Below are 12,561 nucleotides of genomic sequence, written 5' to 3' on the forward strand. Positions count from 1 at the left end.
ATAAATCATGAGACTCAATCTCCAACAAATCAAATGTTGAATGATAAAATTAGATTAAAAAAATATTATTGCAATTAATAGTATTTTGTGAGGTGGTGCACAGTAAAAACACCACCTCTTTAAGTTTTTTAGCAATCCACAACAAATTATAAAGTTCAATCCCCAACAAATTAAATTTTGAATGATGAAAATTAGAGAAAAAAACATAGATTAAAAAAAAGACAAAAAATATACTATTATAATAAATAATGTTTTGTGAGGTGATGCAAAATCAATCTCCAATAAATCATGAAACTCAATTTCCAACAAATCAAATATCGAATGATGAAATTAAAGAAAAAAAACATATTTTTTAAAAAAGAGAAAAACACTATTGCAATGAATAGTATTTTTGTGAGGTAATGCACAGTAAAATTACAACCTTTTTTTTGTTTTTTGTTTTTGTTAATTTATCATAGTTAATTGAGAAAATGTTAAGAATAACTTTTGTTAAATAATAATATAAATCATATCTTCGGATCTCACTTAACAATATAAACTTTTTGATTGAGATGATTCTTTGACAAGGTATCAAAACCTTATCCACCCAGTAGTTACGAGTTTGAATCTCACCATTCACATTATATTTAATAAAAGTAAGCACAAGAAAGTAATAGCTCTATGCAAATTCCAAGTTCAAAAAGCTTTTACTTGAGAAATGTATTAAAAAATAATATAAATCATATATTGGAGCTCCACCTAATAATTTAAACTTTTGGATTGAAATAGTTCTTTGACAATCTCCAATTTTATATATATATGTTAATATTGCCTCAAAATAAATCTTTTATTATCAATTTTACCTTTTAATTTAATAAAAAAGTTATTAAAGACTTTCATCCTATTGTTCTTTTTTTTAATAAGTGAATTCATTTTGCAAAAAAAAAATTCATTAATTAGTCTACTAAAAATCTTAATTGAAAAATTAAAATAATTTATAAATAACATTAACGACGGTATCATAATAACATGGGATATATTTCTATATAAAGATGATTTAAAAATTCTTTTTGTTAAAAAATAATGAAGATTAAAACAATAAAGACTATTTAATTTTACTTTATTTATTGGGTGGTTAATTTAAAATGCTCAAGTATTGTTTTTATTCGTTTTTAATTTTCATGTCTTTAATTGCGGATCTTTTATTTTCTTTATAAGTTTCCTGACTTGAAAAACTATTTATATTTTTTCTATTATATCATGTTCTTAATGGTTATAACATATGCTTTATAATCATGCATAATTCATAATTCATAATTCATAATTCATAAAAATAAAAGTATGGGTATATATTTTGATGTTCTGCCCTGATGATCTGTAAACGAGGACCGGCCCTTGCATTCCAACCACATGTCATAATGGGGACAGTCGTGAAGTGCCCTGCTGCCTGCCAACAAACCATGTGTCACAATCAGCCATCCATCTTACTGGCAAACCCATGCCTGCATGAGGACACCTCTGGCCTAAATTTAAATTAACTACACTGTTGATTTCCTTGTAATTGTGTTTATTAGCTTATAATCAAGGCTGTTAAGACTAATTAAAAGCATGTTTAGAAGTGTAATTGTTTTTTTAAATATTTTTTTATTTAAAAATATATTAGAATAATATTTTTTTTTTTAAATCATTTTTAATATAGGATATTAAAATGATTTAAAAATATATAAAAAAAAATTAAATTTTACAAAACAGCATTTGAAACGCTACGGAGGCCAAGTCCCAAGACACGAACTTGAATGTCCATCCACATATACAACCAAAAAAGCCTTTAGACGAACACACAAACTCGGTGCATGGAAAATTTGAGAGCTCAAAACTCTGAACACGCATTCAACTCCATTTACTACCCTCAACTGCCCCTACTGCTCAGTTGGCCTTTAAAAAGAGGAACCCAACAAGCACTGAGGTACTAAGAAAAAAGATTCAGAGCTAGAGAGATGGCAAGGAGTTACGTTTGTGTTGTGTTAGTGCTTGCTCTTGCAGCAGTGCACACTAGTGCTAGAGACGTGCCTACTGAAAAGAACATGCATGTTGCTAGCACCAAAAATGCGCCAAGTGATGCTGGTCTCACTGACCAAAAGAACTTTGTTTCATATGGTGGTGTTGGTGGCTATTCTGGAATTGGTGCTGGTGGTCTCCCATTTGGTGGCGTAGGGGGGATTGGTGGAGTTGCTCCTTTAGATGGTGGGTTCGGAGGACTGGGTGGTGGAGGCGGCTTGGGCGGCTTGGGTGGCGGTATTGGAGGCTTGGGTGGCGGTGTTGGAGGCTTGGGTGGCGGTGTTGGAGGCTTGGGTGGTGGTGTTGGAGGCTTGGGTGGTGTTGGCGGTGGTGTTGGTGGCTTGGGTGGTGTTGGCGGTGGTGTTGGTGGCTTGGGTGGTGTTGGCGGTGGTGTTGGTGCTGGAGGCGGTGTAGGTGGGGGTGTTGGTGGTGGAGTAGGCGGTGGTGTTGGTGGTGGAAGTGGTGTTCTTCCTTACCCTTGAAATTAATATTTGCTCTCAAGTTTAGTTCCTTTTTAGTTTGTCTCAGTTAAGTTAGCTGAACGTGCAAGTGAGGTTGTCGTCTATGCTTTAGTTACCATACTGTTCCTTTTGCTGCTGTATCTGGTTTTACTTGTATTTCCTTAATTTGGTGTCTTTTACTTTGAGATATCGTTATTGTCATGTTTGAATGGATATCAATTAATTATGTCTAAAAGGTTAATTAGTTCCTTGTCGTTCTTGCAAGTCTTCTACATTTGAGTTTGATGTATTTTCTACATTGCCAATAACTCAAGAACTGATAGCAACACTAACTGATAAATAGTTCTTTCCGTTAGCAGGTAAATTAAGTTAAAAATACTTTCCTTTAATGCCGATTCTGGGTAAGTAAATTTCCTATAACTTTGCAGATGTTTCTGTGTTTTTTTTTTCTCTTTTAATGGTTATAACAGGTTTTTAATAGATCAATCGTAATTACCTGGGACGATTTGTCATGCCAATTAAAGAGTGGTACTAGCTAGCAATCCCATGAAGAAAAAACACAGGTATAATTTAAGAAGAAACATGTTTTCAAGCTGTGTCAAATGCAGAATGTTTTGATTAATGAGATACTGGCCCAGCATTTTGTCTACCTTAATTACGAGGAAAATCTTGGTGATATATAGTTTTGTACGTGCACCATTAGTATTTTTGCCTGGTGGCCTCTCTCCGGACACAACGCTGCATGCACTTAATTCCTTGAATGAAAATCTTCAAGTCGGTAGGGCATGCATCAGGTATTTCGGGGTTTTACCTCTGATCAGGGGCTTAAAGCATCAGAGACCTCGTCCTCAATCAACCTGATCAACCCTTGATTTCTAGTTTTATTTTTCTCTTCAATCCAAATACTCCATGGCTAGCTGGACAACCATCCAAATTAAAGAATTGATGGCCAGCAATCACTTGTTACAGTACTGTTAAATACTTTCGATCATCCTCGCTGTTGTGAGCTTGGGTTCGAGCCCTGCTGGATATCAGCAACTCTCCATCCTGTGACCTTTTCAGCCCTAACTAGAACTACAAAAATGTCCCCAGAAGCGTTCGAGCAATACTGAATTATAAGAAAGTAATGTTAAAACATTTTTGAGCCTGCTTAAGTCTTTTGATTTAAGATCATATATAGTTGTTTAATATAATAATCAAATGGCTATTAAAAGAATTTCAATTACAATAATCATTAAGAAATAAAATAAAATCTGTAACCTTAATTTGTTAATTTTAAATTTTTGAATGAAAATACTTGTTTAAATAATAATAAAATAGATAGGAGTAAACGATAAAAAAAACCTAGCCACGTAGTTCATTAGTAGTTTTTTAGGGTCTAGGTTTGCTCGTGCTTCCTATGACAAGTTGTGCCCGTGATGAATGTTGGGAATAGTGTTTTTTAAAAATTTAAAAATATTTTTTATATTATTTTTTTGTCTTTTAAAATAATTTTAATATAATAATGTTAAAAATAATTTTAATATATTTTTAAATAAAAAAATACTTTGATTGTAATTATTACCACACTTTCAAATACATTACATCAAAAAATATCCACCAAAAAGTTTATTATTTATAGATATGCAAAAGCATACCCTTGAAATTAAATTCCCAAAAAGCCAGACAATTCAAGTACTCCAATGTTATGATTCTTCCAACAAGAATTCCCAGAGATTTTTTATGATCGGACGGTCATCTTTGTGACCTGATCTCCAGGTTGGTGAATCCATAATGCTAGAAAACAGACAATCCGTGACAGAGATATTATTATGCTTGGTGAATCTTGCATTGATGAGGCCACCCGCTGCTAGCTAGCTCTTTGGATAGCAGCAAAGCTCTTGTGGCTATCAGGGGACATTGAATGACTTGAGTTGAATAATTCATTACCTATTGGTAAAGAAAAGCTTGCACGCACCTACCGTTATTACTGTACAGCAGGGCTGTTAGGTTCTCATTTAAGAACTTTGCTTCTTTGTAATGTACCAGTCAAAGAACATGTTGGCCTATAAATTCTGGGGAGCACACATGGTGCTCACTAGGGGTGAGCAAAAAAACCGATAAACCGAGAAAACTGAAAAAAAAATAACTGAAAAAACCGAACCGAAAAAAAAACCGAATTAACCGATTAAAAAATCACAAAAAAATTCCGGTTCGGTTCGGTTTTGGTTTCTAAAGTCTGAAACCGATTGAATCGAACCGAACCGAACTGGTTCAACCAGCCAGCACTTAAAAAAAAAAGCAAGTATAAATACAATCTTTTCTAACCCTAGAATAACATTAAGCCGCCCCCCCTCTGCATCTCTCTCATTTCACTCTCACTTTACTCTCCCCCCTCCCCTCCCCTCCCTTCTCTACATCTCTCTCATTTCACTCTCTGGCTGGTGGGCCGCCCCCCCTCCCCTCCCTTCCCTTCCCTTCCCTTCCCTTCTTTGCATCTCTCTCCCTTCACTCTCTGGCTGGTGAAAATCAAAGCAAAACAAGTTGGTCATCGTTGGCTTTACTGAGACAGAGAGTGATGAAGAAGAGTACTTGGCTGAGTTAACTCATCAAATGGCCCACTCCACCCTTGAAGATGATTTTAAGAAAAACGACCTCCCTTGCAGCACCGAAAAGACTAAGGTATTGCTTCCTTTATGTTTCTTTTTAAAGTAGAACAACCTGCTCTGGTTTCTGTGATTATGTTTTCTGGGGCTAATGTTCGAGTCTTGGGTTTTTTGCCTGATTTGCAAGGTTGGTTGCAGTTGTAGATAAGGATCTAGTCGTGGAAGCCCGAATGGGTCTTCACCTCCAGCAACTTGGGATCTGCTGTATGAGATTGCAGGAGAAGTAGAGAGGACCATTGGGTTTGAACCGGTTTGGAAGGGGAAAAAACCGAACCGAACCGAACCGAAATTAATCGGTTTGAACCGGTTTTCGGTTCGGTTCGGTTCAAAAAATTAAAAAAATAATAATTCGGTTTGGTTGTTTATTTTGATTCAAAACCGGACCGAACCGGAAATGCTCAGCCCTAGTGCTCACAGCATCACATATGGCTTTTTTTTTTTTAGTTGTAGGTGTTCGGATTAGTTTATATGCATCTCGATTAATATTTCGAGATCCTGAAATTAATGACTATGAAAGCTTTCAATGGTCCTGAAAGAACTCAAACTTATAATTATTAAAAAATAAATTTAAAATTTATCCAGTTAAGCTACGTATTCCTTTGAGTTCAGATATCGCCTTTCTTCTTTACCAGAGCAGTGGCAGCACAAAATATTGGGAGATAGGCACAAAAAGTTTTGATATTTTATAGGACATTAATTTTAGCATTAGATCGCTCGTTGTTTCCATGAATAATTGTAACCATATATAACCAGAACAATTTATTATGGTATCTATTATTGTTTTTTATTTTTGTTGTTAATGTTGGAGTCCACTATTTTTCTTAAGTACTTTTTTTTATATAATAATTAAAAATAAAAATCTTAAAATCACATTAAGTACCATATAGAAACTATTAATTTTAGTTTATTAATAATTTATTTTTTTCTGACTACGCATTAATATAGTAGGGTTAAAAATCTAAGAATTCCCTCTATTTTTTTTTTATTCTCTTAATATGATCCCTCGTCATTTTTTTTTAATAGAGCCCTCCTACTTATCCTCTCAGTTACTTAAACAAGTTATTTCATCGAAATCCATATATTGAACGCAAATCAATTGGCTTGATGCATTGGACCCAGTGCTTTCTATTAAGTTAGCCTTAATTATCTATCTACACCGCGACTCAATTATAAAATCATGATAAAATTGCATAAACTTATAAACTTAATCCTGGATTAAAAGAAATAAAGTGAGCAACTGATCCCACTCATGATATCAACTCAACTTTTAATATCCAGAGATTTGGAAGTAGTAGCGTATTTGAGTAAAAAAATATATAGAAATAGGAGGGCCATGTTACAAAAATTAATTGATAGATGGCCACTTTAAGAAAATTACAAAAATAAAAGTGACAATACTGTATAATACAACAATACCACATGAGTATGCTAGTAGCATACATGTATGGACCCATATACTACCAGAAAATTAACAAATTAAAACAAAAATACCTACGCAAACTTTTTGTCGGTAGATAATGGTTAACTTTACCGACATATTAGTCTCTCATTGTGTCCATCGTTGAATAAAAATGAAAATATTGACTCAGTATCTACTGAGGGAATTACAGTGAAAAAATAATGAATTAAAAAAAATCAAAAGGTGCAATGACATATTATTTATACAGAGGAAATTACCAGTGAAATGAACTTGTTTGTAAAATCCGTCTGTAAATCCGTTAGTAATAAAGTTATGACCTGGTGAGCGACCCACTTTCTCGTTTCTTCTTCTTCTTCCATTAGCTTTGCAACACAACAGAAACCCCCTATTTTATCACAAAATCAACCTCCCACCACAAATTCAGCCACCCTAATACTTAGTCTGTCAACATCCCTGTTCTGATTCAATTTTTTTTAGGATTCTCCATATCAAGTAAGCAAAACTACTATTTTTTTTTTATTTTCAACTCAATTTTAAAATGTTAATTTTTATTGTATATTTTTGTAGTATATATGTATTTTGTTTGTGTGTTTATTTGTTTTATAGTTTTTTTTTATAGAAATTTATTGTGTGAATGTATTATTTGTACATGTTAGGGTTTGTTTGAGATTTTAAAAAATTGTATTTTTTTATAATTTGATGAAATTACAAACAAATACAATTGTAGTTTGTTTGTGTGTTTACTTGTTTTATAGTTTTTTTTTTAATAGAAACTTGTTGTATGAATATTTGATTTGTACGTTTTAATTAGGGTTTGTTTGAGATTTTAAAAAATTATATTTGTTAGTAATTTGATGAAATTGATTTTGATTTTGTGACTTAGGTGTTTTGTAATGAAATAAATAATGACTTGTTCAATGGGTTCACTTTATATTTTATCAATTTTATTGTTGAGCTGGAAATTTCAATAAATGTATAGAAATTTAAATTTATGTAGATAATTGATAATGATTCAAGAGTACTATTAAAATAGATAGAGTAAGTTAACCAATGTTAACTAATTTATTTATTTAGTTTACATAATTAATTAATACATGTTGACATCAATATTCTACACAAGTTTGATATAAGTAATGGATTATCGTTCATGGATGTATCAAGATTCACTCGAAGGGCTGTGTATGGTGAATTATTGTAATAGGATTGAGGGCTTTATTAATTATGCATTATCTAATCCGAGAAATACTAATGGAGGCAGTATTAGACATCCATGTAAAAGGTGTAAGAATAAAAAATTTCTCGATCCAGATGTTATAACGGTGCATCTTCTACAAAAAAGAGTTCATTTAGAAATACTTGTACTTGTTTAAACACAAAAAACCATATGTTCCTTATGAGACCATGGTAGAAAAGATGGTTGAGTCAACTTTTAGTTCTAGTAATGTGTGTAGAGTTGTAGATGATAATAGTAATCTTTATAGGAATATTGTTATGGATGCGACAAAAATGAATCAGGCTTATACAAGGGAATGTTCAATCATAGATGAAGAATCAAATGAAGACGCGGCTAGATTTTTTAATCTTTTGAAAGACTTTAACGAACTATTATGGGATGGGTGCATAAATCACAGTAAATTATCAATCATTGCACATGTGTTCACCATCAAGACAGATCATGGATTGAATGAGGTCGATTACAAAAAAAATTATTGAATGGGTGGGAAGTATTTTACTTGAAAAGAATAGGCTGAAAGAGAACTTTTAAGCTACTAAATCCATGATGAAACCCTTCAGTCTATGATACCAAAAAATTAACATGTGTTTAAATTTTTGCATGTTATACAACCTTGAAAATACAGAGTTAACCAAGTATAAAACATGTGGGCATGCTCATTACAAACCCAGAACTGACAGAGAAAAAACTCTTATCACACATAGAAAATTTAGATACTTTCCAATCACTCCTAGTCTGCAAAGGTTCTTCATATCTTCAAAGATTATTGAGCACATGACATGACATCATTCATATAATACAGTAGATGAAGTCATGGTGCACCTATCCAATAGTGAAGCCTAAAAACGTTTTAACATGGTGTATCTTCAGTTTTCAATGGAATCTAGGATCATATATCTTGGGTTATGTACATATGAATTCAACCTATTTATATCATTTATTACTTTTTTTTTTTAGTTGTTGATACTCATGATTTACAACTTGTCATCGGAGATATGTATTAGGTCGGAATTCAAGTTTTTATATATGGTCATAACCGGTCCTAATAGTCCAGGTTGGAATTTAGATGTTTGTCTTCAACCATTGATTGATGAGTTGAAGTAGTTGTGGTCATCCAGGACTTTGACTTATAATGTCTCGAGAAAACCAAATTCTCAGATGAATGCAACTTTAATGTGAACTGTCAATGATTTTCCTTCGTATAAAATGGTTTCTGATTGGACCATGTATGGAAAATTAACATGTCCATATTGTATTGAAAATAACAAGGCCTTCATATTAACATATGATGGTAAAACCTTTTTTTTTTTTTTATCATCATTGATGGTTTTTGCCACTTGATCACAAGTACAGAAAGAACAAAAAAAGATGTTGCACCGCCGCTACCATCGGGTAAAGAATTATATGACGTGGTGTTATTATACGATGACATTGTGTTTGATTTGAAATCTGATAAGCAAAAGTTTTCTAGTTTTGGTTTGACCTATAATTAGGTAAAACAAAGTATTTTCTAGGATATTTCTGGTTGGAAGACCATTCTCCCCTATCATAACTTTGATGTCATGCACATTGAAAAGAATATGTTTGAAAATATTTTCAATAGATTATAGACGTTTGACAACATGTAGGCTAAAATGGATTTACCTTTGTTTTGTCACTATAAAAATATGAAGTTGGTTTATGATGGATCATGAGCTACAAAGCCCAAAGCTAGCTTCGCCTTAGATAAGAATGCATAGTTATTTTTATGCTAATGGCTTAATAGTCAATATTTTCCTGATAAACATGCTTCAAACATATCTAGATTAATGAATTTGGAGGATTGTATGTTGTATAGAATGAAGATTCATGACCGCCACGTGTTTATGTAAACACTCATTCCACTAGTTTACTAAGATTTATTGCTAAAAAGGATATAAGATGCACTCACAGAGATCAATCACTTCTTTAAATATATATGCTCCAACAAGTTGTAGACACAATACATAAAGAGAAGTTTGAAACGAATATTGTCCAGACAATCTGCAAACTTGAGATGATATTCCTTTTATCATTCTTCGACTCAATAGAGCATCTACCCATATATTTACCATTTGAAGTAAAAGTTGGAGGCCTAGTCCAATATAAATGGGTGTATCTATTCGAGATGTTAGGAATTACACATACATCATAATTAAATTTCTATTGTCTTTTTTTTTAATTCAAAACATTAATTTAATTTCATGCAGGTACTTGTTCATCCTTAAAAGAAAAGTAAAAAATAAAGTACATGTTGAAATTTCGATATGTGAGACTTATATTGTTAAATAGATCTCAACATTTATCTTGTACTATAGTTAAGGATTTGCAGACGACCCGAAATGTTTCAACCATTGGATGCTTGCAATTGGTTCCGAGTACTCAATCTCTATAGTTCCAGGCAATTTTAAACCAACAAGTTGAAGCTCAGATTGTCCATCTTGCTGCTGAGATGGCCAAACTCCGACTATTATACATGAAGCTGAAATCACACATGGGTAGTCACATGCTCCCCTTTATCGCCCCCCGGTCCCGGCAACAACCCGTCTTCTCATTCTCCTCATTCAGCCCCTTTCTTTTAGATGAATTGTATTTGAACTGATAAATCTTTAAATTTGTAATAAATCTTTGATTTTTAATTTTATTTCATTTCTTTTAACTATTTTCTACCTTGTTTAGTAGACTTTTCTTTTAAAAAAATATTTTAAAATCATTACTGACGGTTTTACCAACGGATTAAGTCTGTCTGTATGTTCTAGAGAGTTGAAAAAGAATTACTGCAAATGTCATTCTCATTGTTTAATCATCAACAATTTAATTCCATCTGTAATATTAAAAAATCACCGATGGAATTACATACAATCTTTTTGTTGGTGATATGTCATATTCATTGATGAAAATATCAATGAAATAAAACAAGTAAATTTTTTTTTATTGACATGCTTTTTCAGTTTATAAATCCATCGGTAATTATATTACCAACGAAATAATTGACAAAACAAGAATCATCGAGGAAAGTTTTTTTGACAAATAGTAATTGTCTGTGAGCCTGTCGATAGAGGTTCTTGCTGGTAGAATCAATTTCTAACTAATGATGGAATATTTTGTTGGTAAATTGTAAAATTCTAGTAGTGGATAGCTATAAAATTAGTATTATTGTAAATATAAAAGGATGGAGAAAAGAGAGAACAAAGTAGGTAATGTGAATTTTAGAATCATATTTGCGGAGTTTGGGTTTGTGATGTTTTTTAAAATAATTTTTTATTGAAAATAAATTAAAAGAATTTTTTTCAAATCTTTTATTTTTATTTTTATATTAGCACATCAAAATCATCATAAAGCACTAAAAAAACATCAATTTAATATTTTTTTTCAAGTTAAAAGAACTTTTAAAAAGCATCTAAAAGTATAGTTATTAAACTTGATCAAGTGACTGACCCGATCAAGGGTCAGGTCTTAGGTCACATGGGTCCTATTTAATTTTTTTAAATTAACTCACGGTAGGTCATAAGTTGAATTGTCGGACCTGTATCCCGTTTAACAACACTGCTAAATTCCTCTATAAATTTGAGTTAACAAGGCATGATACCAGATTGAACGAATGTCCCTAGCATTGCCCTTGTTTTAATCACGCGCATTCACCCAATTTAATGAATTTATCACCCTTTAAATTTTCGACTGATAATTTATGCCATTTTAATTCTATATCACGCTGCAAAATTAAAGCCATGATTGCACAAGAAATTAATTAATTACCCATGCAATCACATTATATATATATATATATATATAATATATATACACCTCTAAAAAGTAGATAAATATTTGAAAGATCGATCACAATCCACAAAAATCACTTGTTGGCTCATAGAAATAGCCATTTACCAATGATGAATGCCCCCAAGATCATCAACAAGGTTGTGGTTACAGCACTTGTTCTGGCGTTGGCCATCAATTTTACTCACCAATATTGTTTTGTAGCAGCCAAGAAGGAACGTATTCTATATGAATTCACAACATGGCATGTGTATGTTGTCAATGGACTAAGCAATAACAGGGAGCTGTCTGTTCATTGCAAGTCGAAAGACGATGATCTGGGCTTCCACTATCTATCAGCAGGCGATAATTTCACTTGGAGTTTCAGAGAGGATTTCTTCCTTAGAACACTGTTCTGGTGTGATGTGAACAAGGATGATGCTCATGCCGTGTTCAAAGTGTTCTGGCATGACGTTCTCCTCTTCTACAAATGCATGTGGAAGAACTGCGTTTGGACTGTAAAAGACGATGGCATTTACATAAAGAATCTTGATCATGATGGTCTTGATGAGCTTTATCGTAATTGGGAACCTGCAGGGCAGTAGATTGAATGTGTTAGCTGAAATGTTTTTATAAGGGTTTTTTTAAAGTGTTTTTTATTAGAAAATTTATTAAAATAATATTTTATTATTATTTTAAAAAAATTATTTTCGATATCAATATATTAAAATAATCTAAAAATAAATAAAAATAACTTTCAAATTTTAGCCAACCCCATTTAAAATGCAATAAGATATTTTAACGAAGAAGGATAATCTTTCTTTCTTGCTTTTGTTTTCTTTATCATTTCATTGTCATATGGAAGTATTAATAACCAAATCGTTACTTCTTATGCTATCATCCTATATTTATTTAAAAAAAACTAAAAGAAAAGGTTAATTTATTCTTAATTCTTTATAAATTACTATTCACTAAAATAATATATATAAT

The 12,561-nt window shown here is 32.1% G+C and overlaps 2 protein-coding genes and 1 long non-coding RNA gene across 4 annotated transcripts; all 3 read left to right on the forward strand.

Moving 5' to 3' along the window:
- The first annotated feature begins 1,884 nt into the window (after positions 1 to 1,884).
- Positions 1,885 to 2,742, forward strand: LOC7459521 (glycine-rich protein 5). Of its 2 annotated transcripts, XM_052450218.1 has the most exons (2): positions 1,893 to 2,288; positions 2,334 to 2,742. In XM_052450218.1, exons 1-2 carry the CDS (start codon positions 1,977 to 1,979, stop codon positions 2,517 to 2,519), a joined length of 498 nt encoding a protein of 165 aa, XP_052306178.1. In that variant the 5' UTR covers positions 1,893 to 1,976; the 3' UTR covers positions 2,520 to 2,742. The 2 variants fall into 2 exon arrangements, with proteins under 2 accessions (XP_002301827.1, XP_052306178.1); XM_002301791.4 differs by having other exon boundaries at positions 1,885 to 2,742.
- A 2,155-nt stretch (positions 2,743 to 4,897) lies between these two features.
- Positions 4,898 to 5,913, forward strand: LOC127905024 (uncharacterized). Its single transcript, XR_008058633.1, has 2 exons — positions 4,898 to 5,159; positions 5,271 to 5,913. It is a non-coding gene; the product is annotated as an uncharacterized LOC127905024 (long non-coding RNA).
- Positions 5,914 to 11,705: 5,792 nt separating this feature from the next.
- Positions 11,706 to 12,176, forward strand: LOC7459522 (S-protein homolog 1). The gene has a single exon (XM_002301792.4). The coding sequence runs from the start codon at positions 11,706 to 11,708 to the stop codon at positions 12,174 to 12,176; it is 471 nt and encodes a 156-aa protein (XP_002301828.3).
- The last annotated feature ends 385 nt before the right edge of the window (positions 12,177 to 12,561 follow it).

Source organism: Populus trichocarpa, chromosome 2 (genome assembly GCF_000002775.5).
Source record: "Populus trichocarpa isolate Nisqually-1 chromosome 2, P.trichocarpa_v4.1, whole genome shotgun sequence".
Classification (NCBI taxonomy): Eukaryota; Viridiplantae; Streptophyta; class Magnoliopsida; order Malpighiales; family Salicaceae; genus Populus; species Populus trichocarpa.